General features: G+C 32.5%; 1 protein-coding gene across 6 annotated transcripts in view; it reads right to left on the reverse strand.

Annotated features, from left to right (window-relative positions):
- Grik2 (glutamate ionotropic receptor kainate type subunit 2) overlaps positions 1-20,320 on the reverse strand; it is a 643,650-nt gene that overhangs the window by 397,632 nt on the left and 225,698 nt on the right. For all 6 annotated transcript variants that reach the window (XM_087187928.1, XM_087187927.1, XM_087187929.1 and 3 more), the window contains exon 3: positions 232-399. In XM_087187928.1, the coding sequence (XP_087044054.1) occupies positions 232-399 (168 nt within the window). The remainder of the gene's footprint in view (positions 1-231; positions 400-20,320) is intronic.

Raw genomic sequence — 20,320 nt, forward strand, 5'->3', positions numbered from 1 at the left:
CAATATCTCTATTGGAGATTTAACTGCATTTATGTTATAAGTAGATTTTTTGCAAGAGATAATTATATCACTTTACCTTCTCTGATAAAATTTATGTGCATTTCAAAAAGAAACTTTAGCTTGCAAATATTCCTAAATAACTTAGTAACTTTGTGAAAGAATTCAAACACTGTTAAGAATACCTGGAAATCTGAATTCCAGAAATCTGAATGCTAAGTATTTATCTATTACCTTTCTTGGATGCTTCAAAACTGTCATAGAGATTTATCTTCTGGGTGTCATAGGTCAGAGTGGTGTTGGGTAACAAAGTTCTGTTTCTGTTGATAGTGTTCACAGCAAATCTGAATGCAAGTTCCTCTGCTCCCATTGGGCCAGATTCCACATATTCAAAAATACCACCTGGAAAAACAAGAGAATAATCCCAGAGTTCTTAGAATAAAGAGAAAATATCAGTTTCCTGTATTTGTATGTGTGTGTGTGTGTGTGTGTGTGTGTGTGTGTTTGTGTGTGTATCTGTGTGATTTAAGTACATATAGTTAGTTTATGCTTAATTTTTCTGTAAACTTCAGGATAATCCTTTTTTGGTAAATCCATACTGAAAAGATTGCTTTGGTTTTACAGCCAAAATTCAATATTATTTAAATATCAGTTTTCCTTCTAACTTTAGTAATCTCTTATCTTATGGATTAATTAGTATAGATTTTGTCTTAAGTACTGAAAATTGTCCCCCCAAATTAGGCACAAACTTTCAGAATTATCAATAATCTGTATTGATATAAACCACAAAACTAAGAATTGAGGAAATGGAATTAAATTTGTCTCCACTGAGTCAAAAGTCAGAATTCTTTAACACAAGTTTTATAATGTTTATTATTTGCAAATCCCACCATCTTACTATGAGAATCAGAACAAAGTAGCATATTTCTATTTTTCTAAGTCGTTTTTTAGAGGACATGTGACCTTTATGAATCACACCTCTCCAAAAAAATGTAAAACCCTTAATCAATAAATACCACTCTAGCATATCGCTTTGGCTATAAAATGTACCGTGTAATTTATAAACATGCCCTTCAATTACTGCCTTCTACCAGCTGCATGTCTCACCCCATGTCATTCAATCGTATCCCTCCCTTCCTTCTCTCTGGTATCATGGTTCTCTTTTCAGCTAGAAGCAAATGGAAACTTTGACTCCAACAGAATCTCTTTCTTGCTGTTGGTTTGGTGAATGGAACAAAAGGGGAAACACCTGATACTGAACACTCTTCAATCTCTGTCACTGAGAAACTAGTATTTTCAAAAGAAATTAGAACATTTATCTTTCTGCACCTTAAATTTTTCACCATATACTTGCAGCAAATCATTAACAAATTAAACTCCTTTGAATAAGCTAGTTCCACAGCTTATCAAGGGTATTTTGATGCACGGAGGTCAGGGGACAATCAGCAAACTACCCATTCAAATTTAAAAAGAAGTCACGATACTGTAACAACTCCTCCACCTATGAGGAATGAGATCTCAGAAAAGATCCCAGGAATAAGGGATATTTATACTCAGAAAGAATATGAAATTTTGCTATGTGATACCATCTTAGTGTGAAATACTTTTCTTTTTCTAGATTTTAAACAATTTGATGGTGTAGTTATTACAGCATTCAACTTCCTGTGAAGTAGTACTATGAAAATATTTAACGTCATATGTGACTTATGTTAAGCTGAAGATAACAAGTAATTACATATTCAATGGGTGTTCAAAGACAAACTATATAATTTTTATATGTGAAGGACAACAGTGGCATGCCATGGGCTCTGGAGTCAAACTAGATTCATATTTTGGCTCTTCCACTTGCTTTCAGTGTAAATTTGGGCAGTTGGACAAAACTTCAGCCTGAATATATTCATTATTTTGAAAAAGGGATGATAATGTAGGCCACTACATAGTTTTAAAGATGAAATGTTGTATCATAAAAGTACGTGGAAGAATGACTACCACAGTATAAGTACTGGATATGTACAATTTGTTCCACTGAATCCCCAAAACAATCATAAGTAGTATTATTTTATGTAAAAGAATTTGGGCCAAAGATCCTACAGTTAATAAATGATGGACCCAGTGTTGCAATCTGTTCATGCCGCACTTCAAAATCTTACCTAAACCACTAGAAAACAGTAGTTTTACTTCAAATTTCACTCAGGGAAAAAACATAAAATGTCATAAAATATGAGAGAAGATAACTTTAATAATGAGGTGAAATTAAAAATATAAATACACAGAACAGAAAAAACTGTAATTATAAAAATCCTAAAATTCATTAGGAATAAAAAGTCAACGATAGAAATGAAAAAACTGCAGTAGTTTCTTAATGGCAAAATTAAATAAAAAAGTGAATCTTCTACATTCCTCAATTTAGTTTTAATTTCAAATTTTCTTAACTTTTACTTCTTTCAATATAAATAATGCAAACTTTAAGATCACATATTTATCACCTCTTTTAATATTTAAAAAATCTTTGAAATTCATCAGTATAACCAATTTTCTACCTTAATTAAATAAAATGAATAATTAATTCATATTGATTCAAAGCCAAAGTCTAATATTTCATCTATGAAAAACCTAAAAACATCTACATAATGGGAACTTCACAGGCAAATTATCTTCCATAACCATACAACAATATTGACTCATGCAAAGAGAGAAATTTTGAATAGCTCAACACCCTTGACATGTGCAAAGCAAGTTTTTTTAGAGTGATGGTTAAGCATAATTATTAAGTTAATTGGCTTAGAAGCCACATTTGTAGGGGTGTCTGGGTGGGTCAGAAGAGTCATGATCTTTGAGACTACACGTGTTCCCTGGTTTTTCTCTGGCACTTTTGCCGCACACTGTTTCCCTGCTACCAAGATTTAAGAAGCTTCCTTCCACCATGATGTTTCTCCCTTTGTGCCAGCCAACCGTGGACTGAATCATCTGAAACCAATAGCCAGATAAACTTCACCTCCTTTAAGTTGTGAGTGTCAGGTTATTTTGACTAACAACCCCAAAGCTGATCATTACAGGTAGGGAGATTAAAAAAAAGTCTAGTAAAAACTGCTTTCTAGAAGAAGTTGGGTGGATTTCAGCCGCCAATTAAGGATAAAAAATTTTAAAAATATTATTTAAATTTGTGGCACAATGTAATAATATCCAATACGCAAATTAGTCAAAGAAGAAAAAAGTATAATCACCATACTACATGTTATAAAGGCACTTAAGTGATAACACTGATTATTGTTTATTTTAAAAAGACTTCTAGAAAACAGAGAAATACTGGTGTTTTATTAATTTAAAAAATCACAAATTAGTGGATGCTATAAATAGAGAAAAGGAAGAAACTATTGAAAAGGAAAGGAAAACTGTGAAAGGGGGAGGGGCAAGGAAAATTTGATAAAAGAATGAAAAATGGAAACAAAGTTTTTATAAATAAGGGGGGAGGGGAAGTTGAATGGAGGGAGGGAAAATGGGACAAAAAGAGGAACCTAGGTATATTTCGTACAGGTACAAACTCCCTTTGATGAATGTGATTGCTATGCATATACTTAATTTGTACCAATAAAATTAATTAATTTAAAAAATAGGGGAAAACATAAGAATTCCTGTATTTCATGTTCTTTTCACCATGGGGAAGAGACTTAATCATTTTTCATCAAGGTTGTTTGTACTAAATAAAGTAAAATAATGGAAATAATTTATTACCAATATACATTCACTAAAATAAATATTAAAACTAAGTAAACCAGTTCTTTAGGCAGAGGAAGAATAATTAAAGAGAAACTGCTATGATGCTTACACACATGAAGTATTAAAGAGAGGGTAAACATGTGAATTAATATATATTAATTTTGACTATATAAACAATAGTAGTAATGCCTTATGAAGACTGTCATGTATGTAGAATTAAAGTGCATGATAACTGCAAAAAATGAGAAAAGCATGAATACAATTAAAAGATTGTAATATTTCAGCAGTGGTGAAATTAAGGAAAAAATAATTGTTTCAGATATAATTCAAGAATGTATTTTGTAATATAGGGCTAAGACTAAACAAATTATGAAATACCATATAATCAGAAGTTAACAGGAAAAAGGATAAGAAAAAAGAAATAAAAAACATACACAGTGTATTTTAAAACAGTAACATGGTATGGTCAATATACTAAAAAAATAGAAAAACTGAAATTCAATAGAACTACCACTTTATCGAAAGTAACTAGAAAAAACAAAACAATCAAGTCTTCTAACATTGAAAATACACAAACCCTGTGAATCAGCAGTTCACCCTGGGATATATATCGTACAGAAAAATGTAGTTAAATTCATCAAAAATTTTGTACCAGAAAGTTCAAAACAACATAAAGTACATGAATCAATGAAGAACTATTTATAATGGCATGAGATAAGTCCCACAAACAAAATATTGAAGGAAAGAAGCTATGTACAAAAGAAGAGTTCTGCACAATTTTACTTTCAAAATAAGGAAGGGGCATGGAATAATTTTATGGTGCTGTGTTCTGTATCTTGGACTGGGTGCCTGGTTATATACTATTAGATTATTATTTTTACTATATGCTCTTTGGCATGGACAAATTATCCTTTGAATTTTTTGTTTTTGTTTTTTTACCAGGGATGGAACTTGGGACCTTGTGCTTATGAGGGAGGTGCCAGAACCACTGAGCTAACTCTCTGGCCCTGAAAGAATTTGGTTTTAAAAAATAATTGCATAAAAGAGTTATCTTTCCTAAGTTTGATACCAAAAGCAATAGAAATTAAGGTAATATTACTGAAAGTAATGACTATTTTTAAAAAATACTCGAATATATAACACATCTAATATATAACAGGATTAAAATAATATGCTAGGAACTTTTTCTGAATGTTCCACAAGATGAGCAAACATTTCTAATAAATTTTAATTTGATAAATGAGTGATGTCTTGAAATATGAGTAGTACATGACGCCAAATGTCACGTGATCATAACTGAGACAATAGTGCTCTCTCTGTGTCTCTGTCTCTGTCTCTCTCCTCTTCCCCTGTCTGTCTCTGTCTCTGTCTCTGTCTGTCTCTCTCTCCTCTCTCTCTGGGACTCTGGGTGATCGTCTCCTACCACCAAGAGGTTATGGCAGAAATCTCATCTGCAGAGGAGGAGTAAAATGTGAGGAATTCCTCACTTCAAATGAGATTAGAGAGCTGTGTAAAATGAGGAAAGCAGCACAATATTTTGCAGAAAAGCACCACCTAAATAAGGCTATAATAGTGTGAGCAATGAATCTGTTAAAGGACAATGCAATGCTACATTTCTGCAAAATCCTTAAAAGAAGTTAGGAAAAGTGTCACTGAATAGGTTCCTTGTTAAAGTTGCATAAAAAGAAAAAGATTCCATTGAGCCAATAGATAGCGGTGACTCCACTAGTGATAGTGAATGTTGTCCTACATAATGACCCTCCTCTCATCTCCCTCTCGCCAGCCATGAAGGTGTTCAAAAGTAAGTGCAGCTTGATTTGTTCTTTTATATTTTATATTTTTTATCATTTTGTATTATAATACAGTATTGTAATTATTTTATATGAATATTTTGGGGTTGTGGAACTAATCATCCATTATTTCTTATGCAGAAATTCACTGATGTACAAGTGCTTTGGATTACAAGCATGTTTCTGGAATGAATTATGCTCACAGTCAGGGTTTAATTATACATGAAAATAAATTAAATGTAGACATAATATATTAAAAATAAAGAGTGAGTATCCTCAATATATAAAGAGGATTAACACTTACTATTGCTCCACTACAAAAACTGGGTAAGAACAAAATAATAATTCATAAATAATAATTCATTGCAAATAACCAATGGAAATGTGTAAATGTTCAAAGTATGGGAACAAAAGGTTAATTAAAACAAATGAGAATTTTTACAGATGAATTTGTTGAAGTGTATGCAAAAACAGAGTTGAAAAGAGAAACGACTTGATACACACTCTGTAGAAAACCATTTTTGGGTCAAAGCGTTAAGAAATAGCACATACTCAAATCCCTCAATTCTACTTCAAGGATATGTCCTTAAAGAAACTGACAATGATAAACTGCAAAAAATCTTCATTTCTCAGCTCTTAAGTACAATATGATTAAAAGTGTATAAATATACCATAGTAGGAGACTGTTTACACACACTAAGCTACCTATAATTGATAAAATACTATGCATCTCCTTGTTAAAAATTTTATTATTTAAAGGATACAATAACAGAAAGTGTTTGCCTCTATACATATTCATTTTATTATGAAATGTCAGAATTGTATGTAGTATTTCATAAGCATGCAGTCCATAAAGAGAGAATTGCTACTCTATGGAGTTCACAAATTGCCATTCCAGAGTAACAGAAGAATATAAGAACTATATGATCTTTATTGACACAAATGCTTTACAATTACTTATCATATGCACTCTGGCCCAAGAAAATATTAACTGTGGTTTAAAAAATAGGCTTTTGATCAATTTTAGTTTTCTTTTTTGATTTTGGTCATATATTTTAAATAGCTAACCATGAGCCTCTGCTAATATTGTTTTATTTTTAAAATGAATACAATATGCTTTAAAATGAAGCTAGAATATTAAGGAGTAACCACAAACAGGAGAGTTAGTAGAGGAAACCATAAAATCTCAGGGTATTTTGGCATTTATTCTTTTAGAGTAGGACTTTCTTACATCCCTCGAAAAAGAATCAAACAGGAAGGAAAAGGAAATAGAAAAGAGAGGGAAGAAGTTATGGGGTCTGGAGGCTCAAGAGGACAACAGGATTAAACCTCAAGCATGGGGAAGTCTAAGCCTTGGGGAGGAACACACCTTATTTACTTAAGCAAGAAGAGATTCCCTGTAATTTGCAAAAGTGGAGATGGGCAGGAAACTGAGAGAATATGTATTTTATGTACTTTCTTTGTGAAGTAAAAAATTAAGTCTAAAATGTTGAAAAGAAGTCAGCTTATAACAGTGTGACTAGTTTTAAAATTGCTATGATGAATTAAAAAACAAAGCAAAGTTTCTATCTGTTCGTGAATTTGCAAAAGAGTAATCAAAGAAAAACTGTTTATAAGATTTTACAATGGTTCTTTCTCTTTGTAAAACTTGAAAACTAATATTTGTTTTATGCCATATAACTCCTATATAAGTATTTGCCTCTCTTTTTATTCATTTTATCAAGAAATGTCAAAAGTATACGTAGCCTTTCATAGGCATGCAGTCCATAAAGAGAGACCTGCTATTTTATTGAGTTCACAAATCATTATTCCAGAGCAATAGAAAAATAGAGGAAATACATGATCTTTAAACCGCAGCCTAGTAATCTCTATGTCCCCTCCTTAGACTTATATCACCCTGTTTCACATTTTTGAGACTCTAGGGATCACTTTGTATTTTTCAAACATCATATTCTCTATAAGATTCGAGCCAAATTTACTGCTTTCTTATCCCTTCTTTTCAAATTCAAAAAACCATCTAAGATTAATTGTCTCAAAGCTTTTTTCTAATTTGTTTAAAATTCAGGTAGGGCTGTCACATCTCACTCACATAACCTCTGTATCAAAGAATAAAATGCCTGGAGTTCTTTATTTCAAGTTTTATTAAAAGCTAATAAACCTCATCATTGCATTGTATGTTTTAAAGGAAGGAGAGAAGCACAGGAGAATGCCCTTCTTTCTCTTGGTACAGTTGACCGGCTCAATTTTGTAGGTATGGAAGACGAAATAGTTAGAGACTCCTGGTTTATACAGGACACTCAGCACTGAAATTTTCCCTGCACAATCTCTGACTCACAAAAGAGCATCATTACTCAAGACTTGAAATAAAAGACATATCAGTCAACTGCTGAAACATAGCCAAAGCTTTTTTTCTTTCAGATCAATTTTAACTACTCATATGACTCATAAATCTATGATGGATGTACAAACCAATGTCACATCTAACCTCTGAGACTGCTTAAATAGGTTCTATTATGAACAGAATACAATCAGTGTTTTATAGACTTTTAATTCAAAAAGGAATTGATGTTCTGAATGTTAATCATCTATTATTCTCCTGGAAGACATAGTGGTTTTCACAATCAACTATTACACCATTTTCTATCTAAACACTTTGGAAAAGGTGTCTTCCTTATCCTTAACATTGTACAAATCATTATCCAGAGAATAAAATCATTAAGCTTCTTTAATTTTGACAGAATGTAATGCCAAAGATGACTTTTTAAATAACCTGGATATTAAGTGACAGAGAAGCATTTCTTTTTCTCTTCAAGCATAATGATGATTGAGGTTACATAAGAATGTATACTTGGTCTTAAGAGATATATACTAAAGTGGTCACATGTAAAGGATCAAACACAAAAAATGGAAAAATAGCAATGACTGTCTAATCAATGTTATGAGTAATCAATTTATTAATTATTATATTTAATCATTTAATTTCAAATGATCAATTTCATAATAAAATTTGGGGCAGGGAAGAAAAAGAACACAAAACTCTTGTACTTATTTTATGTTGTAATTTTAAAGATCTTTCAAAAAGACTATTAAATTAATCTGCAAGTATTTATATGTAATATGTACTAAAATTGCACTATTCCTTTACTTACAAAGATGGAAGAATCTAACATGATCAGTAAATTATCTGTTCAGCCATTTTTGGAATACTCCAAAGCACTTTCTTCCACTTTCACAAATGAGTCGCCCTGAATAGTGAGCCTCATGCCTTCTGTAGCAGTGTACTACTTCTCGAGAGCACCTCTAACATGAAGCTCTCCCTTATATTAATCCAGCATCTGTTTCCCTGAAGTTTCCAATGATTAGTTCTGATTGCAATATACTTAACATTTACATAATTGTGAATCAGAATTTGAAAACAGATTTCATTTTCCAATTATATTTCTTTTATTCAGGTAAAAGCCTGAATACCTACTACTCAATGTTATATTCCAAGTGGGTCCAAGCAAAGTAATTATACTAGTGTTGCTAGGTCCTTCATTACAGATAAAATGAATAATATTTAAGAGAAGAAAATCTGCCGATTCATTTTAAGCATATTGCTGGAACAGCTTATTATTGTGCACTATTTTCTTATTTTTGCATTTTTATATGTGCCCTTGATTAATATCACCTATTTACCATTGTCTAATTTTTAAATTAAGACTATTCAGATTCTTATTTTATCATCAATTGCTAATATTAATTGGTTCAACCTCTAAAGTATTAGAGCAAGTTATTTAAACTATAAAACTGTATGAAATTTTGTCTTTCCCCTGAACTTTAGGTCATATTCAGTCTCATTTATATGTTCAAATCAGTGATAAAAATCATGAGCAAGAGAGAGTTAAAGACAAACATCATAACCTCATAGAAATTCCCATTGGAAAATCTGCCTGTTGTTTAAACTAGTTATTGATCTGCTTCATCATAATAGCTAGTAGCTTATAAGTCTCTATCATTTCTACAGGAACATCATTGTAAACTTTTCCATATACTTGATTAAGTCGAAATGCATTATATCTTGCATATTATCATAAAGCATTTCCACTGGGTTTTTCATAGATACCGTGCTGGTCTCACTATAGACTTTGTCAATTATTTCTAACCACTGAAACCAGGGAAATAGCTCTAAAATGTGTCTTTGATCTTGTCATTCAACTTCCTAAAATCTTGCAGCAGCCTAATATAAAACTTAATGCTCTCTATAAGTTCCCCATAATCTAGCTTCCAATTTCCTCCCCAGGCTCTTTTCTTACCACTCTCCTTTCTTGAGTCCTACCTTTGTATTAAACCATATAGCATTCCCTGAAGGAATCAGTCAAATACCTCTATTCTTTTGCAAATGATACTCTTCTGCCCAGTCTGTTTCTATATAAGTACATGCATACATTCACACACTCACACACACACATACATGACAAAAACATTTCCAACTTTCTTGGAACACATTGTGAATTTTTGGGTCACTTTCTTGGGTGAAAAATATTTTGTAGGGTCCTTAACCACCACTAGACTTATTTTGTATTTGTTATGTAGTCTCCTAGTTCCAAATCCATTTTAAACAATATACTTCATACTCTTATAATCTGAAACCTAAGAAATCTTAAGCAATATGAAAAAACATTTAAACCCAGTCTCAAAGTAACTGAAGGATGAAAGTTTCTAAAAGTCAATGTTTTCTGAGAACAAACTCTACATTAGGCATTGTTTTAAATTTTTACAAATAGAAAACCTCATCAGGAAATGTATTTGATTTATATTTTCGTCTTTAATATACTTTAACAGTCATTTTATACTTTAAGTTTGAATAGAACTGTGGTATTTAAATTGTCCATATTATCAAGTCTAAGCATAGGTTTATGTTCCACAGTCCCAAATTAGTCTAATTCTTTGACCAAACAACCTGTTTTACAGGGCATACTGTGTTCTGTTTTAGCAAAATCTTGACTCAAGTACAGTAAATTGAGCATCTTGCCTATGTCTATTAAACAGTCAGTAAGCAACGGACACTTGATTGGATCAAAGGCGACTTCAAATCAAACTCTATCTTTTAGTTATAGTATTGTATCTTCCTGCAGGGTAATGATGTACCATTCTTTAACTTCAATTTCTGGTGTTTTACTCGATAGCTTTTTTCTAAGTACATTCAAATTCTTAGAGTTTTTCAACTCCTGCAAGAAGTGTGATTATAACTTTCTGAAACTAACTTTATGTGAAGTTGCTGGACACCATCTTACTTACTAGGAATATTTCGGAAGAAAAACACATGAATACATGGACCCTACTGACATCATGGCAAAGTAAATAAACAGGTCACGGCTCCCAAAAAGGTGACTTGGAGGAAAGTGCGCAGTGCATATAGTGTATTACTCATCTAGGGGAGCAGAAATGACTAACTTCTACTTTAAATTGAGAGATGTCTCCCACTCTTCCCATTTGCTTTTGATTCACTTGACATATGATACAAGAGGAATTTCTAATTAATAAAATGATTGATTGACTCCAGTGGCTTAAGCTGTATTTCTAATGTCAATATTATAAGGTTATTAAGCCTTATTGAAGCATACAATTTAGCGCCTTTATCAATATATTACACAAAATGAAAACTGTAAAAATATGTGACCAATAAAAACTTCATGTGAGAAATGTCCTGAATATTTACAGTTCTAGAGCTCTGTATTATTCTACTATAGAAAAAACTACCTCCTGCAGATATCATCTTATTTAGCTAAAATTGTACTTGGCACTTGGAGAAAGGAAGCTGGTGATACACTCTAGAATAATGAGTCAAAAAATTGTATATAAACTGAAATCAACTGTCCACAAATAGTGAACCAGGGCCCTAGACAAATACTGATTATTCTGTGGCATGTAAATATGCTTTCTTATTTTAGACATAGAGAAGCTTTTAATATTACAAACTTCCTACTATTTCCAACATCTTTTTCAGCAGTAGATATAAACTAGGTATTTTGTTTTTCTTTCAACAAATAGATTCCTAAAATCCTAGGGAAAAATTCAGAGTTACACACTCAAATAATATTAATTTTAAAGTAGATGTGCAATATGCTGAGAGGAAAATAGAGAAATATCTACTTAAATAATAGCAATATAAAACCTAGAAGGAATGGGTATGGATCAGGAAGGCAGATGCTTGGACAATATCAAGATATAATCAGAGCTGATCAAACAGATAACAGGCAAGGCAGGCACAGGAGTAATCACCATATACATTGTGTAAATAACACTATTTAAAGACCAAGAACACACATTTTAATTATACTGATTTTTAAAACTAGGTCAACTAAATTGAATGGAAAAAAGTGATTAGATGAGCAAACCCCTTCACTAATTGTATCTCCATTTCCTCTTCTGCAAAATGAAGGGGTCAGGTGAAATGATCTTGGAGATCACAGAGTTAGAAGGCTTTCAAGATTCTAAGATTGCTTAAGAACAGCAGAGAAAAATGGAGACCACTGACTCTGTAGAAATCTAGGAAAACTTGGTCAAATACCAGCCTGATGCAAATCTGGCAGAACTTACAACACTCTTTTAGTCATCCCAAAAATGTAAGAAACCATTTGTCAAGTTATTACTAAACTTAATCAACAAAAACATGAGTGCAAATATGTTTTAAATTGGAAAGGATATTTAGATGGCATGAGACAAAATTAGAAGTGTTAAAATAAATATTCTTGAATTTTAATTCAGAAACTGATTTTAAGAGGCTAGCAAATTAATATTTTACAAAAATAGAAATTAATATAGAAATTAATAGCAATAATATAATTCATAAAGCAAACTAAGAATGTAGTTTGATATTATATTTGAAACAATTTGAATTATTTATTTAGACCATAACTTCGAGATAGCCTTTCATTTTCCCTTATATAGTTATGTTACGTAGTTTTTAAATTCTTTCTCTATGCTATTAGTTGGAATATTTACTGTCATATACGAGACATATATTTTCATGTTTATTATTTTGCTTTGTTTTATTATTTTTACCTTTTTTATTTTATTTTGTTAGTACATGTCTGTAATTCATGTAGTTTACAATCATCCTCGGGAGTGATTACATGTACATATTACAGCTTGGGTTCGTTTTTTTCTTTTTATTCCCCTTCCCTTTCCTCCCTTTCCCCCTCCTCCTCTGGTTCCCCAATCACCTTTTCCTTATCTGTTGATACTATTTGTCTTAGCACATCTTATGGCTTATAACATTTACATTCATTGGGTTACTAGGTTCCTGTATATGGCTTATCTTTATTTCTCTTGTTTTCCCTTCCACTCTCCCTTGTCTCTCTCCTTGTTCCTCTGGACCAATTTCTTTTTGGATGAGATCTGTCTCCTTGTCCCTTTCTATCTATCCATCTTTTATCATTTTCTTTGCTTGTACTTTGATTTATTTCATTCAAAATTATGTTTTCCAAGTGCATCCATTTTCCTACAAATGACTCAAATTTGTCATTCTTTATAGTAGAGTAGTATTCCATTATATATAGATACCACATTTTGTTTATCCAATCATGTGTTGATGGATATACAGGCTGCTTACTAATATGCACATATCGCTGTAGTATGACTTAAGCTATTTGAGGAACACATGTAGCAGGGGGATAGCTGGGTCGTATGGAATTTCTAATTTCAATTCATTGAGAAATCTCCATACTGATGTCCACAATGGTTGTACTAGTTTTCATTCCCACCAACAATGCAGGAGGGTTCCTTTTTCACCACAGCCACACCAGCACTTATTATTGTTTGATTTTCTAACATTTGCCATTTTTTCCAGAGCAGGATGGAATTTGGATTTCTCTAATGGCCAGAGACGTCAAACATTTTTTAATATATCTGTTGAACAATTGTATTTCTTCCTCTGTGATGTGTCTGTTCATTTCTCTAGCACATTTCTTGACTAGATCTTTAATTTTAGATGGTTTAATTTTTTTTAGCTTTTTATATATTCTAGATATTAGTCCCCTATCTGAAGAGTAGCTGGGAAAACATTTTTTCCCATTCTGTAGGTTGTCTCTTCACTCTACTTATTGAATGTTTTGTTGTACAGAAGCTTTTCAGTCTGATATAATCCCATTTGTTGATTCTTGCTGATATTTGTTGTGTGATTGAGGTTCCATTCTTACCTTTTTTGTTTTGTTTTGGTAACAGTATCTAGCTATGTGTGGGGAGCAATTCTACATAATTTTGAGGAAAAATCATTTTATTAGGCCTAGTTCCCCTGCCTACAGGCCAGCTATGGCATTTTGAGACATAACTCCATTTTGGCCTCCGGTCACAACTGAGACGTCAATGGTCGGGTGATGCTGTGATTCTCCAGGACAAGATTACACCAGCTGAAGACATCCTGGGAGGAACAAAATCTTCATCTGCATAGTTCCTCATTGATCTAGGAATTCCTGCTGCTCCCCAGGCATCTGTTACATTTGTTTCTCCCAGTGTACTGAACTCTCTGTCCCACTCTCTGTCCTGAGTCAGTACTCCCGATGTACTGAATAAAAGGTGTGGCAAGCTGGGGTGTGTGTGGGGAGAGGCTTTTGTCTTTGCTCCCTACAGCAACACTGATCAGGCCCAAAGCTCAGCTTTTTCTCAAAATCTCATTTTTTCTACCTTTCCTGTATAATAATAAATTAATTCGCCTTGTACTGCCATGGCTTGCAGGAGACGAGGACTTACTGCAGAGGTTCTAGTAACATTCCCTTTCCCAAAGTTCTCTGCAGCTATGTAGTTCAGGCTAGCCTTGAAATAAGTATCAGGCTGGCCTCATACTCCTGGTGGTCCTCCTGCCTCAGCCTTCCAAGTTCTGGGATTACAGGCTTGTGCGACTACTCCCAACTATTTTGTTTTGTTTTAAGTGAAACAATAAAGAACAATAAAACAACTATTCTACCTTTTTTGGCAAAGTTTTTAATGTTCTTGAAATAATTTTTAAAATTTAGCAATATATTTGATTTAATCTAATCTATCTGAAATCTAATTGTTAAGGAGAGTTTTTATGCTTTTTTTTCCTCATTGAAACTTTATAATCTCACATTTTCTTTATATTTATATCACAGCTCAACTTCAAGAAGCTACATTTCAAGTACTCAATAGGCATGTATGTTTAGTGATTTCCATACTGGACACTGTAGTTATAGCTGAATATCAGTATTGGTTCTTATTGGTGAAGGCTACCTAGAAGCCAATTTGCAAGTAGTATAAAGAATGGAAGTTTCTATAACAAACAACAGAAAAATATCTTAAAAGTATCATAGTTTCCCTTTTAAAAAGCTATAGTTTAGATCAGACCTAATGTACTATAAGACTGCTAACAATATTAACAATCATGCTACCATTATAATACCATCACAACCTTCAGGATGCCACTTCATAACTTCTCCAGACAGACACCATATCTTCTTGTAATACCTCTTTTAGTCCCCCTTTCTAACAATTTTAAAAGAAACAAGGGGCATAACCTTCTCTTATCATTTAAGACTCCTCTGTAAACTCTTTGAGGATAGGAAAGAAAATTTAGTCAACTTTGACTTCTTGGACTTAAGTCTGTGACTGGTATATTATGTACGTGTGCTTAATAAATTACTGAAGAATAAGCCACATGAGGAGAGACAATGAGAGTGTTATAAATGCCAACACAAAATACATAGAAAGTAATTGAAAGCCATATTTTATGTCAATATAATTTAACAAATACTGCATAAGTTGATCAAATAGTCAATATTTATTTTCCTTTGTACAGGAAACTAAGAGAATCATGTGAATTAGAGTATATCTCTTCTAGAAATCCATAAAGCAATCTAGAGAGCCTCATTTATATGTTAAAGCCTTTTGTAAAGTACAAATTATCATGAGTTACTTTTGTAATCATGACACTCTGTCCAATAGAGAACTATGTTTCTAAGGCTAACTGAAATTCATTTAAGATATTGTATCTTTCAAAACTAGTTTCAGCATTCAGCTTCCAGTAATAAGTATTTTTTTCCTTGGGAAATTTAAAAGCTGAAGAATGCAAAGTAATGGTGGAAAGAAATACTGTGAAGAATGTAAATGTGAAAATGAAAAATTCAAGTTTGGTAACTTTTCTTTTCTAAACATATAATTCCAAGGAGCTTTGTAGAAATGTTAATTGCGGGTAACGTGACTAAGCCTGTAGAGACTTAACATAGTAACAATGTACAAATATGTGTATATGTATGCAAAACTGTCCATATTCAGAATGACACTATACATAAGAAAGGTCTGAAAAAAACTAAAACAATCAGCTCGTTAAGTAAAAAAGGAAAACAATTGAGAGTTCTGAAACTGTCAGAGCTATGTCTCTTAGGAAAACGTTCCCTATGGAGATCAGTAGACAAGATATAAGTGAGTGTTTTATGGTCAAATAAATTACACAGCCATAGACTATGGATGAAGCTTTGTGTGTACAAGATGCAGAGTCAACACAACTACACATACACACACACCACTGACGAATTTTCATTTAAAACTGTAATATTACTAACCATTCCCTAAAAAGTGAACTGTGGATCTATAATGGAGTGAAGCTTTTAGGAAATATGGAGGTAACCTTTATGGATATAGGAAGGGGATCTGGGAATGGGTGGAGGAGTAGATGGGAAAAGGGTGTTAAAAATGACCAAGATGCAATATGTATAGTACAAATTCTCCAAGATGAATACAAATATTATGTGTCACAAACAGATTCTGCCAAAAAATGTATGCATACTTCAGGAAAAGAAAAATAGAATGATATTTTTTCAACAGATGGTGTTACCCTCATATGGGGAACCCTACAGGATGTTGTATCTCCCAGAAAATCTACTACACTGATGGCCCATAGAGAAGAAATTGAAAATCCATCAATCTCAATGACCAAGGTTACCCAAGCAGTAATTCATACAACTAATAAATGTCTGGAAACTAATGGCCGCCACTTTGATCACCTCTTGTAATTGCACAGCCCATAGGTAATTGTATTAATGTCATATTGTCTTAATAAATTTAGTATTAAAATATTTATACAAGTTTTTCTTTTGCTGAACTGTGTATACATTTTTTCATGAACTCTGTATACTAATAATAAAAATTTTCTTCTAAAATTTATTTGCTAATGAGAATTACTAAATTGTTAACTTTTAGGCATCTGTTTCATATTAAAAACAGAGCAGATAAAAAAACAGCAGTTAAGTGTCTGTTACAAAGTAAATGAACAATAAATATTTCTTTCATCAATGTAGTCATGATGACCTGAAGAACAAAGAATAATCTCTGAACAAATAACTATGTGGAACAACTATGTGAGCAAGTAAATTTCTATTGGCAAGAAAGGAAACTATATTAGATACTGAAGATTTATACAAGTAATTCATGAATTAGAAATGTTTAAAGATGATCATATCAGAATCATTTTTAATAATATATAAACAATTAAACATATATAACCTGGTTGTTGGTTCAACACAACATCATAAAGCACCAAAAGAGTAGCGTGCAATCATTAAAATGTTTGGATAGATATACATTCATTGATATGGAAAAATATTCACGATATATTAGTACTAAAACAATGGGAATATTGTTAAGGGCCTTGGAATTAGTCAGCTTGGGTTCACAGTCCAGTTCAGTCTTTCTGCTGAGTGACCAGAGGCAAAATACTTAATTCTTTATACTTTGGTTTTCTACTGGGGGAAAAAAAGCTAGGTTATAGATATTATCAACAACCAATGTCAGAGAGTTATTGCAGAGATTGAATGAGACAATAATTTAAAATTCTTAGAACAGTGCTATCTCATTAAAAATTAGTTATTACCTTTTGTTTATGCTAATATGTTGATATATACATATAAAAATAAAATACATATGCATACAGAAAAACATTTCTCAAAGATAATACATAATGAAGATTCTAACGGGATTACAGATAATTATTATTTTCTGAACTTTGAAAAATAAAATGAATTTTCATATATCTGAAGAAACTTTCTGGACAGAAACAATTTTTCTTGATGGAGCAATTTGAGACAGAATATTGTATAATTATATATTATCGAGATTGGACAGAAACAACCCAAAGGGAGAATATTTTTAAAGAAAAAATGTCTAAGAATGGATTCAGCATGCTAAGCCTAGCACTGTAGAAATGAACTATTTTACCTTTACCAAACAATTACCTTAAAAGCTAGACAAAAGGATGACTTGGTTCCAGACAGGTGATTTAAAGATTGAGACCAGGCAGATACAATGCCACCTTCGCATTTCCTTCTCCTCTCTCCACAGAGCACTTCTCAATATTTGCTAAGTATGTCAGTGACTTGTTGGTATAAATCTTTTCCCAAGCTTCAAATGTGCTAAGAAATTCACAGTCAAATTGAGTATAAATTATAAATTAATCGTGGGAATGATAAATTAAAAGATATTAGAAATCAGTGCAAAACAAGTACACAGAGAGTAATTACAAAATGATCTATTAAAGAAGTCTTCAGCTTACAGCCAAGCTGATAGTGGGAAAGTTGACTGATAATTCTCTTGCAGTCGGCTGTCTTGATATTGTGAAGAGGGTCTGCAAGAAATCAGAAAAATGGGCAGAATTTTCTCTGCAAAGTACTTGTCTCTGGTGCCACCGCACTGAACTAATTCTTTGTTTTGAAAAAATAATCATGAGATTAATAGTTATTTTATTAAAATCCCCCTTGACTCTTCGCTGTTTAGCCCAAAATTAGGAAGACTTGAAGCTGAAAAAGTGCAGCTCAAATATTTTGCTCTTAGTTATCCAGACATTACGTTACTTTAAACTGGCACTTTCCTGTTGTCTCTAGAATGCTTAACCTGTTACACAAATTACTATAACGGATAACAACTGCTTCCCAGAAAGACAAATAACTCCCTAGCTAAGCAGCACCCATGTGAGAACAATAAAAAGCATGCTGTCTTTCTAGCTCTGCTAAGTTAGAGAGACAGCTTTCAGCAACATTTTCAAACATTTCATTAGCATAAAGCCACAGATCAGAAGAGTGACTTTTAGTTCTTTACAATTCAAAAATCAACTCTCATTCTCTGTTTCATTTATCATAACAGATGTTCTGATCATCACTCCCAGGTCGCCATGTACAGTGTACATGTTTATATAATTACAAGAGAAAAGAGGTTAAAACATTGTGCCTCATCCAATACTGTCAAAATGAACCAATACAACATTTAACACGAGGGAACTGCAAGAGAATAAATATAAGCACTATAAATATACATAAGCCACAGCAAAAACTGTTTTTGCAACCCAAAAGGAGATTGAACCCAACCTTCAAGCATGGATTTCTCCCTAAAGACATATCAGAACCAACATATATTCTTTTCCACCTACAGGGACCTAGTTGAAGGCAGCCTAGAAGCATAGACAGAATTTCTGCTACACTTTCAGGATGTCATGAATATGTATTCAGTTTTTGTCAGAGGACACCAAATATCCCATGTTCTTGATTTGAGTAGAGGTGCAATTTGTTTTTCTTCTTACATACCTCTTTATGACACAAAAATCATGGCACAAAGCACATGTTACAGAGAAGCTGACAGGTTATTTATGGGTAGATTCACAGAATGAAGATTATAGGAAATGACACAAATGTAAACAAAGCTATTTTTCTTCTAAAACAGGAAAAGGTTCTTTTAGGGCTATTGCATGTGTTGTGTGCAACTCAACCACCTGTGTTTTTCATGGTATTTATCATTGTATTTTATAAATTTAAGTGCTAAGTATAAGATGGTGGCTAACCACATTAAACCATGTGTATAGGATATACTCAAAGAACATTTGTGAAAATGAAGGAATTAATTATTTAATAGATGATGAATGAAAGCATGCAGTCTAAATTGTCTACAACATTATGCAGCTAATTTTCATTACTAGCAAAGTCTTCTTAAAATTTTTATGTTTCATAGTGCATATATGTTTTCAGTATGTAATGTTACATTTCACTGTGGTGAGCTGGTAAATGTACAAAACACACCTTGCTTTCTCTTCTCCTTTCACCCTCCCTACTTCCTCTATCTCTTTCTCCCCTTTCCTCTTCTAAAAGGTCTATCTCACTATTTGCTATTATTTACCTTCTATTTTGCTCTCTATTTATATTTTATATTTCTTATATAAGGGAAACCATGTGGTTTTTAAGTTTGTGTGTGTGATTTATTTTACTTAATATTATAGTCTCAAGGTGCATTTATTTTCCTACAAATGACTCAAATTTATCTTTATTATGCCAGTGTAGTAGTTCATTGTGTATAAATACAAATATTTTCTTTATTCATTCACCTGCTTATGGACACAGAGGGCACTTTCATGCTTTAACTATTGTGAGTTGAGCTGCTATAAACATGAGTAGATATATGTCACTGTGGCATGATTTCTTTAACTCTTTGGAGAAGATACCTAGAAGGAGAAAGCTGGGTCAAATGGAATTTCTATTTACAGTTTTTGAAGAATCTCCATTCTGATTTCTGTAGTGGTTGTACCTGTTTACATTCCCACCAACATTGTAGAAGGATTTCTTTCACGACATGCAAAGTCTTTAAAGTTAACTTCTGTTTCTGAGGGAAATATGCATTTTATGAAATGTGAAATAATATCCAGAAAGTATTATTACAGTAGCACTACTTAAATTCTGTCAGTCCAGTCTGAATCACTTACCTGGATGGTGAAGGCAGAGTTAATATGACTAAGCCAAGTCATCCCACAAGAGTCAGTGCTAATTGGCAAAGTTGGAGATCTC

The sequence above is a fragment of the Heterocephalus glaber genome, unplaced genomic scaffold (genome assembly GCF_053883595.1).
Source record: "Heterocephalus glaber isolate CG9 unplaced genomic scaffold, H.glaber_assembly_v1.0 deba00001523, whole genome shotgun sequence".
Classification (NCBI taxonomy): Eukaryota; Metazoa; Chordata; class Mammalia; order Rodentia; family Bathyergidae; genus Heterocephalus; species Heterocephalus glaber.